The 21,129-nt window shown below is 38.4% G+C and overlaps 1 protein-coding gene across 1 annotated transcript; it reads left to right on the plus strand.

The window, feature by feature from the left end:
* Positions 1-11: 11 nt before the first annotated feature.
* On the plus strand, positions 12-17,986 carry LOC139147511 (programmed cell death protein 6-like). The gene is made up of 5 exons (XM_070718629.1): positions 12-363; positions 10,522-10,583; positions 11,733-11,936; positions 14,067-14,176; positions 15,804-17,986. Exons 1-5 carry the CDS (start codon positions 260-262, stop codon positions 15,903-15,905), a joined length of 582 nt encoding a protein of 193 aa, XP_070574730.1. The 5' UTR covers positions 12-259; the 3' UTR covers positions 15,906-17,986.
* The last annotated feature ends 3,143 nt before the right edge of the window (positions 17,987-21,129 follow it).

Here is a 21,129-nt window from a genome sequence, read left to right on the forward strand (position 1 = left end):
TTCTGTTTCGTGTAACCTTGTGTATTGAGATCCGCATGCAGGATGTATAAATTGATACTCTGACATCTTTGATGAATAGAAGCATAAACATACAGTGTGAATTACACAACGGTTCTGTAATATTGATATCTAGTTAGTATGTAATGCAATTTCAAGAATTTCCCGCAGCAATAATTACTCCCATATTTTATTGTTGCTTGAACGAGCCTATCCAAACAGTGGCGGCGCTCTCACACTCAGGCTCCCATTTTACAGCAAAATGGCGTATCAGCAGCAGCAGCACCAAGGCTACGCTCAACAGGGTTACGGAGCGCCTCCACCCCAAGTGCCCGATCAGAATTTTCTCTGGGGCGTCTTTCAGAGGTCAGTGCAAGCTTTCGGTTTTCATAGTAATAGAGGTGACAGTAGTCTAGCCTGTCACTTTGAAGTAAGGGCACTCGAGATTGGTTCACCCAGGGGTCACACCCGCGTACCCGAGTGGTCAACACACCTTCGAACAAAACATCGGACTGGTGATACGCCACACAACTTGTGACCCCATGCGACCTTTTATCACATAAAGAAATTCTGCCAATATTGCGTAGCAACGGATTAGGCGAATTATAGTAATCGTCAATAAGGTTTCCTAACATTCATACATGTACATAGCTGCAAATTGTAGCGCTACGGTGAGGCGGTCGGTGATTTTTGGTTTTTGCGACTTCGCTCACCAGTAGCGCTACAAGGCCGATGGCCCTGGGGAGTATCATATAAGCGCGTCGTACTCGACCAGGCGTTTTGATGTGGAATGCAACATATTTACTGCATTTGGTCGTACCGATTTATCACTACTGAAGACTTAACAGTATACTGCACTAACTTTGTCATTTATGGGGTTTGGAATTTGTTCAAACACGACGATCGCGTTCTGAAAACATTGAGCGTGGGGCGTCGGTGTTTGTGGGAGCCGCCATTACCGGAAGTTGGTAATGACGGCTCCCAGAAATGTTTCGGAACGCGATCGTCGTGTTTGAACAAATTCCAAACCCCATAAATGACAAAGTTAGTGCAGTATACTGTTTAGTCTTCAGTAGTGATAAATCGGTACGACCAAATGCAGTAAATATGTTGCATTCCACATCAAAACGCCTGGTCGAGTACGACGCGCTTATATGATACTCCCCAGGGCCATCGGCCTTGTAGCGCTACTGGTGAGCGAAGTCGCAAAAACCAAAAATCACCGACCGCCTCACCGTAGCGCTACAATTTTGCAGCTAACATGTACACAGTACAGCAAAGCTTCCTCAAAAACTATGCGAGGCAGTAGGAGGGCGCTGCGCTTTGTGGTGGCAAGGCCTCCAAGGTGGATTTTGTGCTTGAGCATATTTACCAGCAAAGTACGCTGGAGACATTCTCCTCATCGGAAAAACGCTCTTCATTTATTGGTAGGACATCCTACAAATTGCTGTGCTAGGCAGTCATCTCCAGATCCCAAATCGGGAGACAGTCTTTGACTCTTCTTTGCGGGATGTCTCCCAATCGGTCCTACTAATTACTGCCCGTAGCTGCCTGAGGACTGCCCGAGAACTGCCTGAGGAATAAGTGGACCGAATTTCGCCCAATTGAACACTAGGCCAATAGGTTCAATTTATATCATGCCCAACCAACCCAAAATATCATTGATTTGGCGTTAACCTGATGTTTTCTCCGGCGGTTTTGGAACTCAGAAGACGCCCGGCTTGAAGGATGTCGCCAGCTTGACAGTGAGATCATACCATTCAGTCCGAGAGGTAGTACAATAACCTCGCCGAGCGTGTACAGCTTGACAGCCTACCACCCCTTGCACTGAATGGTATGATCTCACAATCAAGATGGGGACGTCTTTCTAGTCGAAAGCCCGGCGTCTTTCTGGTTCTAAAACCGCTACAGAAAACACCAAATCAATGATATTTTTGGTTAGCCAGGCATGATATAAGTTCAAGCTATTGGCTTAGTGTTAAAATTGGCGAAATTTGGCCTACTTGCTCCTCGGGCAGTCCTCGGGCATGTTCTCGGGTAGTCCTCAGGCAGCTACGGGCAGTCACGGGCAGTAATTAGTAAGACCCCTCCCAATTTTGACACATTATGCTCATAACACTTGGGACATTCAGACCTAAAGATGTATGACTTTTGCTGTTCAGGCCTTCTAAGGTTACAGTTTACACTTCCTTTGAGAAAGGCTGTGAGATATTACACAAATGTCTAGAAAACAACAGAAATTAACAGTGAATTTTTTAATACCAAAGTAACACCATGTTTGATTTTGGCATGTAACGCGCTAGTACACTTCTCATTATGCACATTGCTATGTTGTGTGTGCAGGATTGTTGTGTCAAACACAGTCCCTCTATCCACCGGTCTGGAAACGTGGCTGGTTTCTTTGTGAGACTCCGTGATATGAACCAATACACGATTCACACCTTGAACAAAGGACACTGACAATGTTCAGCTGGCCGCTATATCGATGTCGCTACCCCACGATCCTATGACAGCCGCAATGTGATCGTTCAAAAACATGACGTTTGTGGGTTGTTATTTTCAGAATATCACAAAACATTACAACTTGTTCACTTTAGAAACACTAAACAATTTATTTTTTCATTAAATGGGTAACGTTGCCCCTCTAGATAAAGCTTGAAAGGGACCACACATTATGGTTGCATTATGATCACGATCGAAAAACAAAATGGCCATGCACTGTTCGCAAGTGTCATGGACTATTGCCCGAAATCAAGAAGACAGGCAAAATCAGCTGAATATTAACATCGACAGCTGAGTAGTTCATTACCAAACTTGTTATTGTGTTGACATGATAGCATTTTGTAAAAGGTACTTACTGTGCCTGAGCGCGAGCGTACGTATCAAGAGTTCGCCATGCCATATTGACGCTACATGGGAAAATATATATGGGAAAAAAATCTACGTGCATTTTTGCAGTTGTCGTTCCTATTCTGCTCAGTTAACAGACATAATTTCACAGAATATTACACAGAAAACATATTTAGATCATATTTAGAGGCACTGACTACTAGCATTGCAAGAGAAATGGACGACAAATTTTCCGGTGTGTTTCCAGCTGTGCCTGAGCGAGCGTCCATATCGAGAGTTCGCCATAATGACGCTGCATGGGAAAATGTGCGACCACACAACTAAAATCTACATGCATTTCTGCAGTTGTCTTTCCTATTCTGTTCAGTTAACAGACATGATTTCACAGAATATTACACAGAAAACATATTTAGATCATATTTGGAGACACTGACTACTAGCATTGCAAGAGAAAGGGACCACAAATTTTCCGGTGTGATTCCAGCCGTTGCTTGTGCTACGTACGTCAACACACTCGCAGCGGTCAACCCCAGAAATTATCGCACACTATCATCATTTACGATGGGATAAGGATCACGAAAAACACACACCGGTTTCAGGATATGATAATTTCTGTCTTCGTGTCGTAGATAGACGCAGAGAACACTTAATAGAGCCAAAAACAGCGAAAATTCGAGAAAAGCGTACACACAATAGGGGACTGTGGCATTCAGGACAAACCCAAGCTACGCATTATCACGTGACTGGCCCTCGTATCGCGGTTAGGCTGTGCGGTCTAGGTGATTGACACCTTTTACAATAGGCGTTTCCAGACCGGTGGATAGAAGGACTGTGTGTCAAAGAGTTTCTGTATATGGGGAGTAGGGCACCTGATTGGGAGCTAATTTCTCTCCCGATTGTGAGAACCCATCTGATAGTGAACTTTGTGCCTTGCTGTTTACCGCTATTCTGTACTTTATTTCTGTTGAAAACTTCTCTGAAAAGTCCAGTGATAAACGTTTGGTGATTCCTTTGATGCTAATTTTCACTGCTGAGCATTTTCTTTGGACTGTAGTTTTAAGGCTAATTTTTTTTTCACATTCTCACTATCAGCTTACAGTTTCAGTAAGTGATCTATGTCAATTCATACATGTAATCATGTGCAAATATTCCATTTGAGCATGATAGACAGACTCAGTGAAATAATGGTTTGATCACCAGATATTGACGACAGTGGCATCCATAAGTCACAGATGCATGTCCAGGTGTAGTCCAGAGTAGATGCTGTGTTAAAATAACCCTTTGCACCCTCTGCATGTATTCAGCCCTGGTTTTAGACAAATTTAATGAAATGATCGCGAAATTGAATTATTGGTCATGAACATTAATTTGTTTTCGCCATGGTTTCATGTATCGTGTCTAAAACCGGGGTCGAATATATGCATGGTCATCCATTCATTCAGTATCTTTCAACATGTCAAACAATATCAGTAGTATCTCTTATCAAACAAAATTCATGAAAAAGGCCGACTTTGTCCCTTAAAGTCAAACAGATAATATATCCCAATTCATAGATTATTTTGTTAAACGGCATTTTCACAATGGAGTGTACAAAGTGGGGTCAAAAATGGCCAAATTTCAACCTCATTGTTTTAATGTGAAAACCTTACCAAGACTTAGGTACATATGCCACATATATAGTGCAGAAATGGTTTCGCACAAACTGTCTTAGTTCCATAATAAACAGGCCTTCTTTATCGTACCCTTACATGGGGTACGGACACTACACAATTTAGAAAATTAAGAAAATATTTTGCACCATTGCAAAATTTAGGGGAGAATATACAATACTTTTACCAAATGCAAATCAATACAGTTAGCCTTACATCATAAAATGACTTTTGTAGAGAATCTTTGAATTTCACCGGGTGTATACAATGTTGTTCTTCAAAGCAAAACAAACGAAACACTTTATTTTTGAAAGAACAACGAACATTTCAATTATTGCTTAATAATCTTCCAAAGTGAATCACAAAACTTAAAATGATAATTGGCAGCATGCATAGCTATGATAATATAGCATTCTCTCATATGTTAGTCCATGTTGGAAAGACTCATCAAATATTTCATAAAGTATGTACAAGGGGTACGGACACTACAACACCAGCCCAAAGCAAACCTGTACTGAAGCTGATCATTTACATTAAGTGTAGAAATAATAGCTGATTAATTGATGAAGAAACATGGTTTTCTTTCAATTTGCCTTATCATGTAAACTTTTCACCATAGAGTAACTAATTGAAGATATTATTATCTGTATTTATGGCTCATGGTTTAATGTTATTCTGGAGAACCATACTCAAATATAAATTTTGCATCAACAATAAGAACAAATTTTGAAAACTTTTAAGTTTTTTGATAAAACAGTAAAATCATCAAGCTATAATATTTCTAATATTAACCCTACTCACTGATTAATAATTGTATTTAACTAGTTTGTGGGGTGGGGTACGGACACTACACAACATGCATTAAAATTGTTTTCTACTAAAGTTAAGTCTGAACTAAAATTCATTGAACAAAAAATGGCAATGCTTGTAAATGTGTGTTGACAAGCCAAATACTGGTCAATATGACATGATACTGGAAGAAAAGACAACTGTTTTTAAAGACAGATCAATAATTTTGAAAAAGGTCAAGTTGCAACATAACAGTTGTATCAGTGGACCTGCAGTCAAGATAACATTTTATCAACAAATTGCTTGATGTAGAAATATGTCATTTTAGTACTTGAAATAATGAAATTTACCCTTCATGAGATGAAGTGTCTCTTGTCAATGTCATGTGTAGAGAAACAAAATTGTTTTATCTTATAAGTCAACTGAAGGAAATCAACCCAACACACAACTGATTCACTGGATTCACTAAACAATCAATTCATATATTCTCATCTATCGCATAAGATTTGATATTTGGTATACAGATGACTTAGGATATACTTAGATATTTTCATATGGCTTCAGGAAAAATAATAAATTTGTGTTTTGGAGGCAATTTTTGCAAATTTTCGTTAAAAAATCTTCTAAAAAATGCTTGTCTCATAGCTTTGTAATTTGGTATATAAGTCCCACGACACAAACAAAGCCAACTTATTTCTTCAAACTTGGGGGGGGGGGACCATGGCAGGAATTTTGTATTTTGGAGCTAGTCTGCGACCTTAAATAACCTATACCAACCCCAGATATCTTTTAAGACAGTTTTGTAAACTGTGAAAACAATGTAGTCATATTTGGTATCAGTTTGTAGTGAAAGTTGACCAAGAAAACAAATCTGAGGTTATTTATGATATAATATAGTGGATCAGCTTTAGCTAATATTTCGTTGAGGGATACCCAAACACTTATAAGAGATTTGTATCCACAAGAATGCCATGTGGCAAGATGCACTCTACTGTGAATACAGACTCCAGTACATGTCATTTTTACATTGAGTAGTTTATGTCAGCACTGGGCCAGCCCAGGTTTTGAGTCAACTCAATATTGTCAATATGGACACTCTAGGTCAGGCCAGAAGCGGTCTAGTTTTGGCTTGGCAATAGGGGAATCCAGTACTGCCTCAAAATTTGGGTCATGTCTGGACCCAGATGATGCCCAACTGAACGTAAAAGTTTTCTCTCCAGTTTGTATCATTCCATGTTCTCAACACAATATCTTCCCACCAGGTTTGCTCGCAAGTGGGACCACATCATCTGATTAACATTACTTGAAAGAAAGGCATTAGTTAACAAAGACATCAGAAACACTGTGCACTTGTTACATGCATTTCTGTGCAATCTGCAAGTCCAATTCTGTCTCATAAAGTTCATGAAACCAATACTGGAGATGCCTCTGCAGTTCAAATGTCATATAGCAGTTTGATTAATTCTTTTTGGCAAAATTAGGCAGGTCCTGTAAAATGTGAAGGTGAACCAAATTTTTTCCCCACAGAGGATTATTGTAACCTTGCCCAGGTCCGACCTAAATTTTGTGAATGTGAACATACGGTAGTATCTGTCTTAGTCCAATCATTGTCTTTTAAATATAAACATACAGACTATTGTCAGGTCATTGGTTGATTAAGTAAATCATCACAGTATTGAGGGTAGCGCAGTGCAACTCATAAACATGAGCAATTTAGGATGATGTCAGGTCACTCCATCACACAAACAGAATTAGCAACAAATTTGACTACCTAACTCCCTGACACTATATAAATTTGTTCCTTCCAAGGTGCGAATTTATCATGGATCATTGAACAAATGACCGGTGTTTTTCTGCTATTGATCACAACTTTCAGCTTTTTGTGGACAATCATGTTGACTTCCAATACATTTGCTTACAATAATTGTCAAATTATAGTTATAAATTTTATCTGAAACTAATAAATATTCACATTTTGAGTCACACATACTACTCACACAACTGGGAAATAATTGAATTTTTTTTTGACTGACGTCCAACATTTGATATCATTGAAGCTGTTGGTAGTTTCATTCTTATCAGTTTAGTTGGTGTGTATATTGCACCTTATTATTCCGACTCTGTCTGTGTATTACTTTAATTTGATATCCAAACATTTCAAGTTTGGGCCACCAAATTTTGACTGTTGATCTTCAAAATTGAAAATTGGTCATTAAAACGGACTACTGTCTAAACATTGAAAATTAAAACCTTTTGCAAATACAAATAGCACTTTTTGTTCGCAAGTGAAAACAGGCAACAGGAACATGTACTTCGTTTTTTAGATGCGAGCAACACTATTTTTTATATTTATGCAAGAATCATTTTTATCACTAATGCTATTGTATTCATTATGGTTTTGCCAAAAGCTGATTCAAACATATCCTCTGATTTCTCTTAAATATCACAGCACAGTTATTTCAGATGCTAAACCAGTTGTTGAAATGTCTATTACGAGGGGTTTTAGCTAACTGACTGCTATGCAAGGTGGATTACCGCAGAGTTGTAGATAATGTAAGCTCAAGCCTCAAAAAGTAATGCATCACATTTAATGACACTTACGGTTCTGTCTGTTGCCTCTCAGCTAGGCGACTGATGCCGTATGTTGTGGGTTCGAATCCGATTGAAAACTATAGCCGTATTTACTATACTGGCACATACTGTTGATATAGAGATGTACTTGCACTGAAAGGCATTGAGCAGCATCAAGTTATTGCTATTTGGCATATTTAATGAATGATCATCTCAGGAACCCCTTGTCTAATAAACATTGACGTTTCAAGACTTTTTATCCAATCGCCTGATTGTATAAGAGTCCACCTTATGTCAGAGACAGACAGCAAAGAAACTAAAGTATAGGCCCTGATGGCAGTTTTCTATGTTGGCTATTGATTAATATCTGTGTACCGGTATATAGGGGTGGGGTTTGGGGTGTCGGTAAGTATGAGCCGAAATTAAACATTTCTTCTGCCATTAGAATAGGACCTGTGCACTCACTATACCCGGTATCTGGTAGTGTAACTACGTACATGTTCCATACCATCCATGTATATTGTAGCTACAAGGTCATTGGCACTATTTTTTATCCAGGGCAAAATTCCTGTACAAAAACGTACTGTATGTTGTGTTGACCCCAAAATTACCTTATTGAATCCATCTGTCAATTGAAATTACATTTTAGTGTTTGACTTTACACTGATTATACATGGTTACATTATAATTAAACCACTAAGCAGTATACTAGGGGTATATCAAACCTTTTACTTCAGTAAAATCCAATCAGTGTAATCCACTGGAAAAGGGGTACGGACACTACATGGGGGTACGGACACTACATTTGGCCTATAATTCATCTATATTTTTAAAATGGTGATTGTCTATGATGAATGCATATATCATTCATCTATACCAAGTAGTACAATATGTATTTTATCTTTGTTTGCTGAAAGCCTAATATAGGTGTGGAATTAAATGGTGGGGTACGGACACTACATAAATTTCCGGAAAATTTAGGCTAAGTCTTTGGCAAATTCTTGAAAATAAACGAATGGATGCTTATGACAGTAGAGTTTATTACAGTACTTAACAGATACCTGCAATGGATTTTAACAACATTTTACAAATAACTGTAGATTAGAACCAAGTTATACACTGGGTTAATTGTCCATAATGAAAAACGCAAAAATCCGTAACGATGGGCTATTTTTGGATTTATTAATGGTGTTAATCAACTAGTGAGTAGCATACCATGGCGCTACTTACTACTTGTATTAGACATCCTTAAGACCACACAGAAAGAAAAAACATGTACCTTACTAGAATTTAAATTATGAAAACAGCATTTTCTTAAAGTTGAAAAATGCAGTGTACCTTCGTAACAGTCAAATTTGACCATTTTCACACCACAAAAAATGTCATATCTTTGCCAAACATGGTCCGATTTTTGTAATTTTTGCTTTGATTTGCTCATAAAATCTTACTCAAAAAGCTATTACAAGAGTAAATATATACTGTACAATAGTTTTTTAGAATTTTTCCGTAACACTCAAGAACAAAAGTTGGTACACTCAATTGTGAAAATGCCGTAAAGCAATGTCAAGAAACAGGAAACATACTACAAGATGCTACAGACTTTGTGCAGAAATCTGAAGACAATGCAAGTTAAAAAAATGGGACAATGGTTGTAATGTCATCTAAATGAACACAATGCACAAGCAAATAAACAAACGAACAACAAAGGAAACAACGTTCAACACAAACCCTAACCATGGAGTGACCGTGCCCTAACAGATCTAAACAAAGACATTCCAACATTGGTGTTTAATGAAACCATATATAAACTACAAGCAGCTGATGAAGGAACTGCTCATAGTTAAGAAACTATAGCATAAATGGGTCACAGTTCAAACCAGTGTTTTTGCAAAGGTGTGGGAAGACATATTGAGCCCTGGTACAATTTCTGTTTTCCTGTACAATTGTGTTGATATTCTCAGGTGAACCTAATTAAACATGACTGGGGAACCCAGGTAAAATTTACTTGATACCGGCCTTTTGTAAAGACACTAAAGGTCCCGTATTGTTTCGCCATGGCTAATTTATATCACCAAAAGACAAAAGATTGAATAAACACAAAAATATCTATTACAAAAATAATGACTGGATTTATCTGCAATTTGACCACACTACTGAACATTAGATACAAACACTGGAGAAAACTTCATAGCTGAAGTGTGGAGGCACCCTCTATTTGAAGTTGAACTATACACAGGAGAGGTACTGTGGCATCGTAATAGCCTTGGTGAAAGAACATGAAACAAACAACTTATTCGTCTCACATAGCAATTTATTGCTGTTTAAATGACACTTCAAAGATCTCCAGGGTTGTGGTTGCCATCAAGGGCCTCTCCTCCTTGAAAGTTGAAGTATCTGCCTTTGCCAAAGTTGTCTTGATTGCACTCAGGAAAAGAGAAGAAGTGTTGACAACAACTGGTGGCATTGGCATCGACCATTGCAATACGCGTCATACTGAAAAGATAATTTTGATCAGTTCGTTGAACTTGAATGCATCTCACCTGCTGCAAGCAGCATATACTGAAGCATGTTTTACAAACATTATACATTGAAATTCATGTTGCTTTTAATTTCGATTAAACAAGAGCCAACTGTTTTTAGGGTTTTTTGTTTGCTTTTTTTACAGAGTGGATAAAGATCGCAGTGGACACATCTCAGCTGATGAGCTGCAGCAGGCTCTGTCAAATGGTATGTGTGATCACAGTCACTGCGAGTGACAGCTGTGTTTATGCCTCACCTGATACAGATTTAGAGGGAGAGGGAGGAGGGAGGACAGAAGGGGGAGGTGAATGTAGGATGAAACAAAGGGCTGCTAATACTTGATTTCATAAAAGATAAAACCAGTTGAAAGTGTTCCACACAAACTCAGTCATGGAAATTTCTGTTTGCCCATTTTTCATTGTAGTTTATGAAATCCATATAAGGCCATTTAAAGGAAATTCTTTGTTTGCCATCCTTGGATTTTTGAAAAACCTACCAGCCAGCCAGGGAAAAAACAAACACAGACAAAAAACAAAAGTGCATTATCATATGGTCAATTTTTATGTGGTTTCTTTTGAAAAATAATATTTTAATTTGTAATAGTGTTAACATTGTTTTTGTTTTCTTAATTTTCTCTGAAATTTGAAAAGCTACCATTACGCGGACTGCAAACAAAGAATTTTATTTAAAGCACCTAAAGGGATATACTGTGAAGCACTGTATTCATTGAAAGTCACAGGAAAATTTGGTGAGACAGTCTGAGAACACTTCCCTTAATGCAGACTAGCAATTATTGTACTTCCACCATTGGCAGGATTCATTATTTGAATGTCATTGACCTTGCCAAAATATTCGTCGTAATCGCCAACACACATCAACATCTTCCATGTAGCTGTAACTTCACAGTTTTTGTTTTGTATGTCAATTTCAAATTCTTTCTCTACTCCCCAAAACGTGTTTACATACCCACTGTTTAGCTTGCAAACACACACAGCATCTACATATACATGTAAAATGCACTGTTACTGTTTACATTTGAATTCTAGTCCGTACCAGAATTCGCTTGTCAACAGTAAAATGAAGTCTATACAGGTCATGTGCAGGCCAAGTTGACAAGCTGCATGCTGTGTATCTCAACATGCTTTGCGGAGCACAGCAAAAAAAAATATATCAACATTAAAAACCAAAATTGAAAGAAAATTTGTCGACATACATGTATCTGCAAAGATGTCGTTTCCAAATTTACTTTTATAGTTACAAAACAATTTTTTTAAAATAACAAAGCAATAAGAGTTATTGTACCAACTTCTATATTTCCATGATCTATATCAATTTTACCTGAATATGAAATACTAGGAACATGGAGCCCCTTCAATCCGGAAACTGTGAGGCTGATGATTGGAATGTTTGATAGACAGCACAACGGAACGATAAATTTCCAGGAATTCGGTTCCCTCTGGAAGTACATCACGGATTGGCAGAACACATTCAGAAGTTATGATAGAGACAACTCGGGTTTCATCGACAAAAACGAACTGAAGACAGCGTTGAACAGTTTTGGTAAGTTGATACCACTGCTCCATGATAATGTGACAAGGAAATTATTACTGGTACAGAATCTGAAATTTTGTAAGTGTTTTCATCCATTTTCATGATGACTTACACTGAAGCGTACCTTCACACACAGACTTACCTACCAAAAATGCATTATTGCTGAAAACTGTCTTCAAAACTTTCCATGGCCTGGAGATTTTGCCCATCTGAGTTGCAGAACGGTAAACAGCGCCCTCTTGGGGCCAAAATATGACAGCTGCTCATCTTTCGTTTACTGTGACTGTGTCATCTGATGCAGCAGATAATTTGACAAAAGAAAGATCATTTCAGTTGTTACAAAATAATTCAGAGTTCTTTTAGAGATAGATGACAAAGACACTTAACTGTTGTCACTTTTTAGCTCTCATTCACAAGTCTCTATGTATGTCACTTTTGAATTGTTCCGATTTTGACAACATCAGTCATATTTCACTTTTATGATACTTATGTCATTTCTGATGAAAATACTGTGTGCTTGTCAAGTGCTGCCAACTAGTAAACTTCATCAATTTTGAAAATCACCACAAAACATGTCTTGAAGGCTGATATACCAATTTTACTTATGTTTGACCTCGACACAAAATTTGGAGGGGAAAGTAGAGCTGTTTCTAACCACCCTCCCACTGGCATATATGGAAAACATGGCCTCCCTCTGAATTTAGATGCCCACTGCCCTCCAGTATCTACTGTATTGCCTGCCTGCTCTCCACTCCCCACAACATTTCAAGCTCCCCACTGCCCTCTCCCCACTCTGAAATTCCACTTTACCCACCAGGCAACTCATTCCAGATCAACGCAACACCATGTGAGCAGTTAGCAGTATACCTTGGAACATTGCTCCCCTCTAAGTTAGGCGCTTAATCTCCCCTCAAAGTCTATCAACCATGGCTCTCCCTTCCCTCTATGTATTTTCCAGTATCCACTCTCAAAATTTCCCCCCCACCCACTGAAAAAAGTGAAAGTTCATCCCTGCGCACAGTAAATATCATATTTTTTTATTCCCTGCCCACTGATTGGTTCTGAATTTGCCTGGACACCTTTTTACACAAACAGCTTCGTTGGCTGCGCCTGGCTTGTGCTTTTTACACTTTTTTTTTTGAGTGACTCTGTGATTGGTGCATCATAGGACTTAAGACTCCTAGAAGCAAGAGACACCTGCTAAACATCCTCACGTGAATAAGTGCTGTGTGCATACTCTTCAAATGAGTTTGACCTTAAAGCGGTTTATCAGATAACGCTGTTGTCTAACTTCTCCGCAAATCAATTGAATGTCGTGAACTTTGTACTCGGTCTGATCTTTGTGGGCATCTGTGAACACGTGTGGTCGTGTGACTATTAGCCGCAATCTAATCTCTAGTCAAAGTCTTCCATTGTACAATCTTGTAGTTTGTCAACAGTTACATCAAAAACAAGCTGGTTTGGAATGAAGTATGCTAACCTCTTTAACATCAAGATTTGGTGTGATCGTACGACTGTCAATTGTGTAATTGGATGGTGTATTAAGAAAGGAGGGTTACACTGTGTAGTTGTGGGTTCTCATATTTACTGTTGTGTTGTGTTTTCTTCAATAACCAGTCTCATCTTCAGTCAAACATGGTCAAATCAAAGTATCCATATTCTTATTAGCTCCAGGTGATATTAAGCATTGTGATGCAGATATTTAGCATTTTGACTGAAAAATTCTGATCGAATATTGTCTTTCAGTCTGCCATGTAGCCAGTTACCGTGAACATGCAAAATGCATACAGATTCAGTATGACAGGGTGTTTCAAACAGGTGGCATATAAGTTACTTAACCTGCTCACCCCCCACTTCCGTGTGAGCAGGTCGGGACGCACCATTGATAGCAATGGGTTTTGGACAAACCATTGCAGTGAAAGGGTTAGTGGCATCCATGGTCAGGGAGGAGCTCACAGATGGATTACAAGTATCCCACATGCATGGATGGATGAAAGAAGAGGTTAATGGGGGAAAAAGGCAACCAAAATCAGTGAAGAAAGAGTCAAATTTGTCCTTTGTCTGCCTACCAACAAATTCCCTGAAATGAATGAAGTGAGCGTCTGAATGCAGCTGACCCCTCTTTTGTATCGTTCCCAGGTTACAGATTTTCGGATTTCTTCTACGACATGCTGGTGAGAAAGTTTGACAGGAGAGGCAGGGGTGACATCGCCTTCGACGACTTCATCCAGTGCTGTGTTGTAATTCAGGTATGGTCAGGATTGAAGTGGGTCAAGAATCTTTCCTGATAAATGAACGAAGAAAGATTACGATTTCGATTTCGTGCATGTCTGCACATTGCCCAACCTTTCATACAAAACGTGATCTGATGTGAATCAAACTGATAGTTAACCCTTTGGCCGATATTTCCCTCAAGAAGTAGGTCAGATTTTGCAACCGAATAAAATGTTGTGATAAAAAGGTTGGTAGAAGTTTAGCAAAACCAGAATATTAGTAATGCATTATGCAAGAATTAGAAAGCAACAGTTATTGGTTTTGCATGGAGACGTGGGACTTTTATTCTTGATTGTAAAAAGAGAAACGATTAAGAAAGATCAAGCAAAAGTTTAAGACTCCCTGTTTCTCAGTGTTTATTGCCTTGAACCAGTACTCACTTCAAAAAATCAAAATTGAAAATGTTTTCTCATATTTGTTCATATCATTGAGACTGTAAATATGGAATTCTTACACATTTGTTTAAGTTCATAAAGAACAATCTGGTGTCACCATTATGCCAATTTTCAAAAATTGACCAAATTTGAAGTGGCCAAAGAGCTACAAATGCCTCAGATGGTATACTTTTATAACAGCATAATTTGAGATATCCAGGTACATTTTAATTTTAAAATTAAATCTCCGGAAGTTTGATGTTCATAATAATTGAAAGATGAACAGAACTGTCTTATTTTGTGAAAAATTTCCTGGCAGTGCATTTGATCATGCACCGTAATTTATAATTGAACTGTTCTACTAGTGCAAAGATCATCAGAGATTGTTGTCTGTGAGTGTGACAAAATGACTCAAACCTGTAATCACCAGAGGCTGTCCTTTCTTCCTTATGTACACGACCAACTCCCAAAGTGCAAACAGTGTGGCCCAGACCAAAGTCTAGTCTGATATATGATAAGTTCTTTTGGCATAATTTCATGATACACTTGCTGAGGGTAATGACCTCGATGCTTGGTGTACAACACGGCTTTGCAATTGTACTTTATTATCAAACACACCCAAGCCGTTTAACTAGGTTGATACAGATAAACAGAATCAGGCTGTGGTACTGGCACAGTTTATTCAATGAGGTTGTTTAAACTGAAGGACAGGCTGAAAATGGAGAGAGTCAATAGAATTGTTCTACTCATTCTGCCTTCCGGGCCAATTTAACGTACCACGGATTAAAGATTTCAAGTGCCAAAATCAATTTTTGTCATATTTAAAAAATATGACCCAGTCACATGTTTTTCAGATTTTCCCAAAAATTAGATCAAAAATTTAAGCCAATGAAAAATGATGTCCATTTTGTCCAAAATTTTCAAAAATTACTGAAAAAAGTCATAAAAATTTAAAATCATGGTGCACAAGAATTTTATGCAGGAAGAAAAATTACAGCTTTGAAACGGTTAAAGACTTTCTCTTTGACTCAGAACATTAAGCTTATTGCATGTTTTATATGCAGCGGACAAAAGGAAATTTCACTAGTTTCCATGTCAACTGAAAGACAAATGAAATTACAATTGTATTGAATACCTTTACCTGACTCAAAAGCTTCAAATAATTCTGTTCTGTTTAATTTGCATTTTTTGAGGGTAAAATTCTGCTACTTTGTTGTCTTTCTTACAGACGCTGACCTCTGCTTTTCGTCAGTACGATACGAGGATGGCAGGCCAGATCACTATCAGCTATGAGCAGTTCCTGACGATGGTGTTCAGCGTCAAGTCGTGAAGAGCAATACCAGGAAGCAGCAAAACTTTTGATTTTGAGAGCTGTGCCTCTTCTTTGGGAATGACAGGGGTTATAATTTTATGGGCTAGATCACTCTTTGATCGTCAACTAAGCAGGATATTTTGAAACGCAATGACTTGTTTTCTACGATTGGGATGTCGCCCATCCCATAGTCATTAATTATTAGGTCGTATTATGAAAACATTTCCAGCGCTGAACAACTTGCAAGTGACATGTTAAATTGTTGAATGAGATTAATTACATGTTACTATCATCAGCAACCAGCTGATTGTTTTCTCCAAGGAAATCTTGCAATTTATCACCTACTTGAAAAATTAATCAAGAGGCTTTCATGTTAACTTCTATGAGAGGCTTTCATATATTCTCGGCTGCTACATCTCATATTTAACTTTAGGTATAGGAGAAAAGAGATATTTAACCAACCTCACATATTCTTTTTTATCAAAATCAAAAACTAGTTATTTTATGACATCTTGCAGTTTCTTGATCACTGCTCTCATCTTAAAGCTGTAATGTCTCCCGGTATTCAAAGAGTATCGTAAAGAATTTATTAACAATCCCAGGGAACAATCTGAATGTTTGCACTTTTTAAGCCTGCTAGGGAGTCAGGTTATCCTCTGACTATAGACGCTTGCACAGTGGTATGCCACTATGAATGACTCAACTCCCCATCAGACTGAACAAGTGCAAACATGTCAGTTTTTCGGATGGATTACTAAGAGGCTTGGCTGTACCCTTTGGATATGAGATCCCCAATGAGTATAGACATTACAGCTTTAATTCTATGAAGACTATAACAATTTCTAATCTTAACTGCAAGCTAAATTATCTTATTTTCCCCTTGAAATGTAGATTGAGAAAGTTTAATCAATAAACAAAATGACCATCGTGAGAAATCTGACAAGGTCATCACAGAATGACCAAAGTGTTTCAAAGTTCTCAACCGTTTTGATACCACGTTTATGGGTGAAAATTCCTTGTCCGTGAACATTTTCCCATTTTACTTCAAAATGAAGAAAGTGACGTTGAAACACATCAATAACAGGTCAGATGACAATCTTTTTTGCAACCTGTATCCCTTATCCTGCCAAGTTCATAGGTCACCATCCGGTCAAATTGGCTAAAACCAGTGAGGGCATAACATGTCCGATATCTTGCATTTTAACAAAGGCTTGAACCTTTGAAGGCCTCTCTCAACAGAGATACTGTCAATACAAATTTTACTGACTAAAACTTGCTATAACCTACCGTGTCGAGTGGGTGAAGACACATAGATTCGGCTCGATACCACTTTTTACTGACTTGTGAAAGTGATACTGTCTGGCAGGAAAAGGGTTAAGGTTGAAGACCGGTCTCTGTTTTAAGAAATTTTTATACATTTTGTATAGTGTGAGTTCATGAGTCAGTTCCTTAGCTTGACCATGACCGTGGAACCAGTGAATCATATTTTCTTCCAAGATTGATGATCAATTGATATTAATACGTGTAGGTATTTCAAGAGATCGATGTATTAATATAAAGTTTGATGGAAGACAAAAGTGCCTGCCAAATTCAAATTTGTGGTTCAAGAGGCAACCTCATGTCCAATACCAGTAATTCCAATGATTGATTTTACACTTTTTTCCCACTTTACAATGAATGTTTTTTTAACTCGCTGATGCCAGCATCATGCACATGAACAGTGTAGGAAATTCTCATCAAAATTACATCTAGACGTACAGGCTGGGAATAATCTTCCTAGCTTGCTATAGTGTTCAGTTTATGACACACGGTAACAAGAATTAAAAGGTCAGTAGTAAATAGATCGTGTCACAAAATTTTGAATGAAACCACTGAAAATGACAGGCACTGGGACTTCAAATATGGATTCATTTTAGGGATAGCTTTGTTGAGAACCTTCCATGACAACGATGTTTTCAACTAGACTCATTTACATATCCAAGATGGAGAGATACAAATTTGCCTATGATGTGGCAGTGAACTTTTCCAGTGGAGGCTATCATATCAATGTATATTCTGTGAGTGTATAATTATCAATAAAAAAGAGATTTTACATGTTATTTACATTGTGACAGTGTCCAAATTATTGCTTTTTGAAATTCTGAGTCTTTATATCTTACCATTGGGTCACATAGAAGGATAATACTGCCATGATAAGGTCATGACTATAAATCAGAGATCTTGAATTAATCTTGCAGACATAAAGACATTACCATAAATGAGGAGTTTAATATTATGTGATGAAGACAAAACTGGTGTTGTACAATGTTATTTCTGTTTTAGGAGACAAAACAGTCTCGTTCAAAATCCTGGCAAAATAGGTTGATCTGTATTCCACCATTGTAGAATCACCTCGGGACAGATATTTATACTCAAATTTTTAGAATACTTTGCTCGTCTGCAACTGGTATATGGTGTAGACTCATTTTGAAACCTGTAAGCTTAGAGTGCACCAATTTTCACCGTCTTGGTTTTAGAAATTTGAAATGTTTAATTTTCCCCTGTAGAGTTAACCAATTTCAATGTCAAATATAGAAAGCCAAGTTTCACGTAATTTGTTTCTTCAGTACCAAATTTGCATGATGGCTCCCAATTCTTGTTCTTGATTGTAGTAGAGAAGAGTGTGAAGTTTCCAAGAAAAAACAGAGAAAATTTAGAATTTTCTGTTTCGCTGGTTACTTTGGGGCATAGTTACCTTTAACAGATCTCCATGAAGAGAACGTTTTCTACTCATAGCAAGATTACTGACTGATATTCATTGTATGAGTCGGGTACCAACATTATGCGGTACATATTAAACTTAAGCACCTATCCTATGTTTTCCACAGGGGAGAGGGGCTGTGAGGGCCAAAGAGGAGAATTTGACATTTTTTCCCAAGCCATGTCAAATTCAATGTCAAATACCCAAGGATGAGGAAAATAGAGGCTAAATGTAGATAATTTAGGACTATATCAGTCAGTATTAAAACTACGATTTTGCAACATGGTCAAATTGCCCCTGCTGGGATATTGTGGCTATCAAATTCCCCAGTACCGGAATACAATTTGCGATCAATATTCCCCACACCCTGCACTCCCCGCCCTGGTGGAAAGTCCTCGTCTCTGTATGTAGTTGATGTTCCACAAGGAGACAATACCATGTCACATTTAAGACGTGAGGCACACATGATGTTGTAAGGTGTCACGCAGATCAGTTAAAAAAAGTCTTTTGCTTTATACCGGTGATACCCTGTACTCAAAACATTTTCCACTGTGGCTAGAATCCACATCTGAAATTCCAGAGAAGGAAGGCAAACTTGTTTTTAAACTTTCTATGGCAAACAGGGATGGAAGCTTAGTACAATAATGGCAAATTTAACAGCGGTGAACACAATAGAGAAATAGGGAACAGTGCCTTGTTTGTCAATCATTCAAGGACAACTTCATCCAATAGCCTTGAACCTGACCGCTTTCCATTTCAATTTTCTTGTGTCAACTGTACGGAACTGTGCACACAAAGTGACGTTAAAGCGAAAAGGTTTGTGACGTCATGATGCTTGTCCTGTCAGCACGGAACTGTTTGCTCAGTCATGTACAGTATTTCACGCCCAAAAAGTGTTCTTAGTCCCAGATGTCGTGTTCGACCTTGACTTCCGTAAGTACAACTACGAAGACAAAGATTTTACGAATCGCTTCGTGCGTGAGCGTCATGGCCGGCTCTTCCAATCAGCCCAATGCAAGCCCTTGTACTTTCGCGGAATTTCCGACAAAATTGCTAAGGCTAAGAAAACAATTCGTCTCTTTGTCAACGAGCTTAGCCACCCAGTATATTTGCATTTCATATACTTTTTTGACAACATCATTCTCTTCGTTATTTCAAAATAGGCGTCTTCTTCAAAGATTCTCACGGAAACAGTTACAGTGCGGGGACAACTATCAGAAACAATATACTGCCCTCTATGCACAAAGTCAAACCTACAAGCAAGGCGTATGTGCTCAGGTGTTACCCTGACTCTCTGGCCATCACGTGTATTTCATGAAATACTGCATGATTCAGAATATCTGAAATCTTTGTAAACAGTCTAAGCCCAAGAGACTGCACAGTCTTCTAATTTGACTGATGCGTAATCTGTTGCGTGGTATTCTTGCTTATATATCAATAAATTACGCAAATCTCACCGACCATCTGTCACATCGAACGAGCTAGCTTCGGAATGACAACCTGTTGCGCGCGCTTTTTCATCAGTCTAGATATTTTGATTTATACAAAACGCAAATTCCTCCAGCAAAAAAGTTATCTGTGTTCCTAATACCATAATGACTGCTTTCAAAAATTACTTCAAGGAGAATACGGCACAGTCTGACATGGTGCCAAAATGGCAAAATGTCAGCAAACATAACGCTCACGTGTAAATGAACCATAGTGGCCAACAAGACATTTCATTAGTTTACACAGGTGTGCTATCGTTAAGCTCGGGTGAGCTCTGAACAAGCTGTAACAGAGCATCTGATAGATCCGTCGACACAAAGGTAAACTTCATTAAAATTATATTTGCGTGACTGAAATTTACTTGTCCTCGAGCCAAGTGTCCACTCGCGGTCTCATCAACTCTGGGCCCGTCGCAGGGTGTGTATGCCTACCCTATCAGTGAAGTTTATGTCGATGATGATGATGATGATGATGATGATGATGATGATGATTGTCGTTACCATCACCATCATCACCATCCTAACACCATCGTCGTCATCATGACCATTACATCGTCGCCCGTATCATGCAAATGGACCCCAAGACAAGCGTTCGCATTGGTTCTTCCGAATCGTTTTATTCGTTACATAACAATTTTACCCAATTATCAATCACGTATATGCATAGGCCTACTTCGAGTTTTAATGTAATCGCGACATGAGAGAGGGGCGCCTCTCGGTGCAGACGATAACCTGTGTGTGTTTTTGTACACGTCAAACCTATCAAAAGGTTATTAGTGGTTACTTCCTGCTCGCGATGTGTTGGACTATTGTGCAGTTGGCGGGCTGACAAGTGAAAGTGACGGACGTCATAACCAGAAGAAAGCGCGAAGGTATTTGTCGTACGCAGCGAATCAGTAATAAACCAATTATCGCCGTCATCAAAGATACACCTGTCGGATATTTATTTTCAAAAAAGAAAGCTGCCACTTTGGAATATAGTTCACGGTCGTGTGACACTTGTATGTTATGTGAC

This window comes from Ptychodera flava, chromosome 13, assembly GCF_041260155.1.
Source record: "Ptychodera flava strain L36383 chromosome 13, AS_Pfla_20210202, whole genome shotgun sequence".
Classification (NCBI taxonomy): domain Eukaryota; kingdom Metazoa; phylum Hemichordata; class Enteropneusta; family Ptychoderidae; genus Ptychodera; species Ptychodera flava.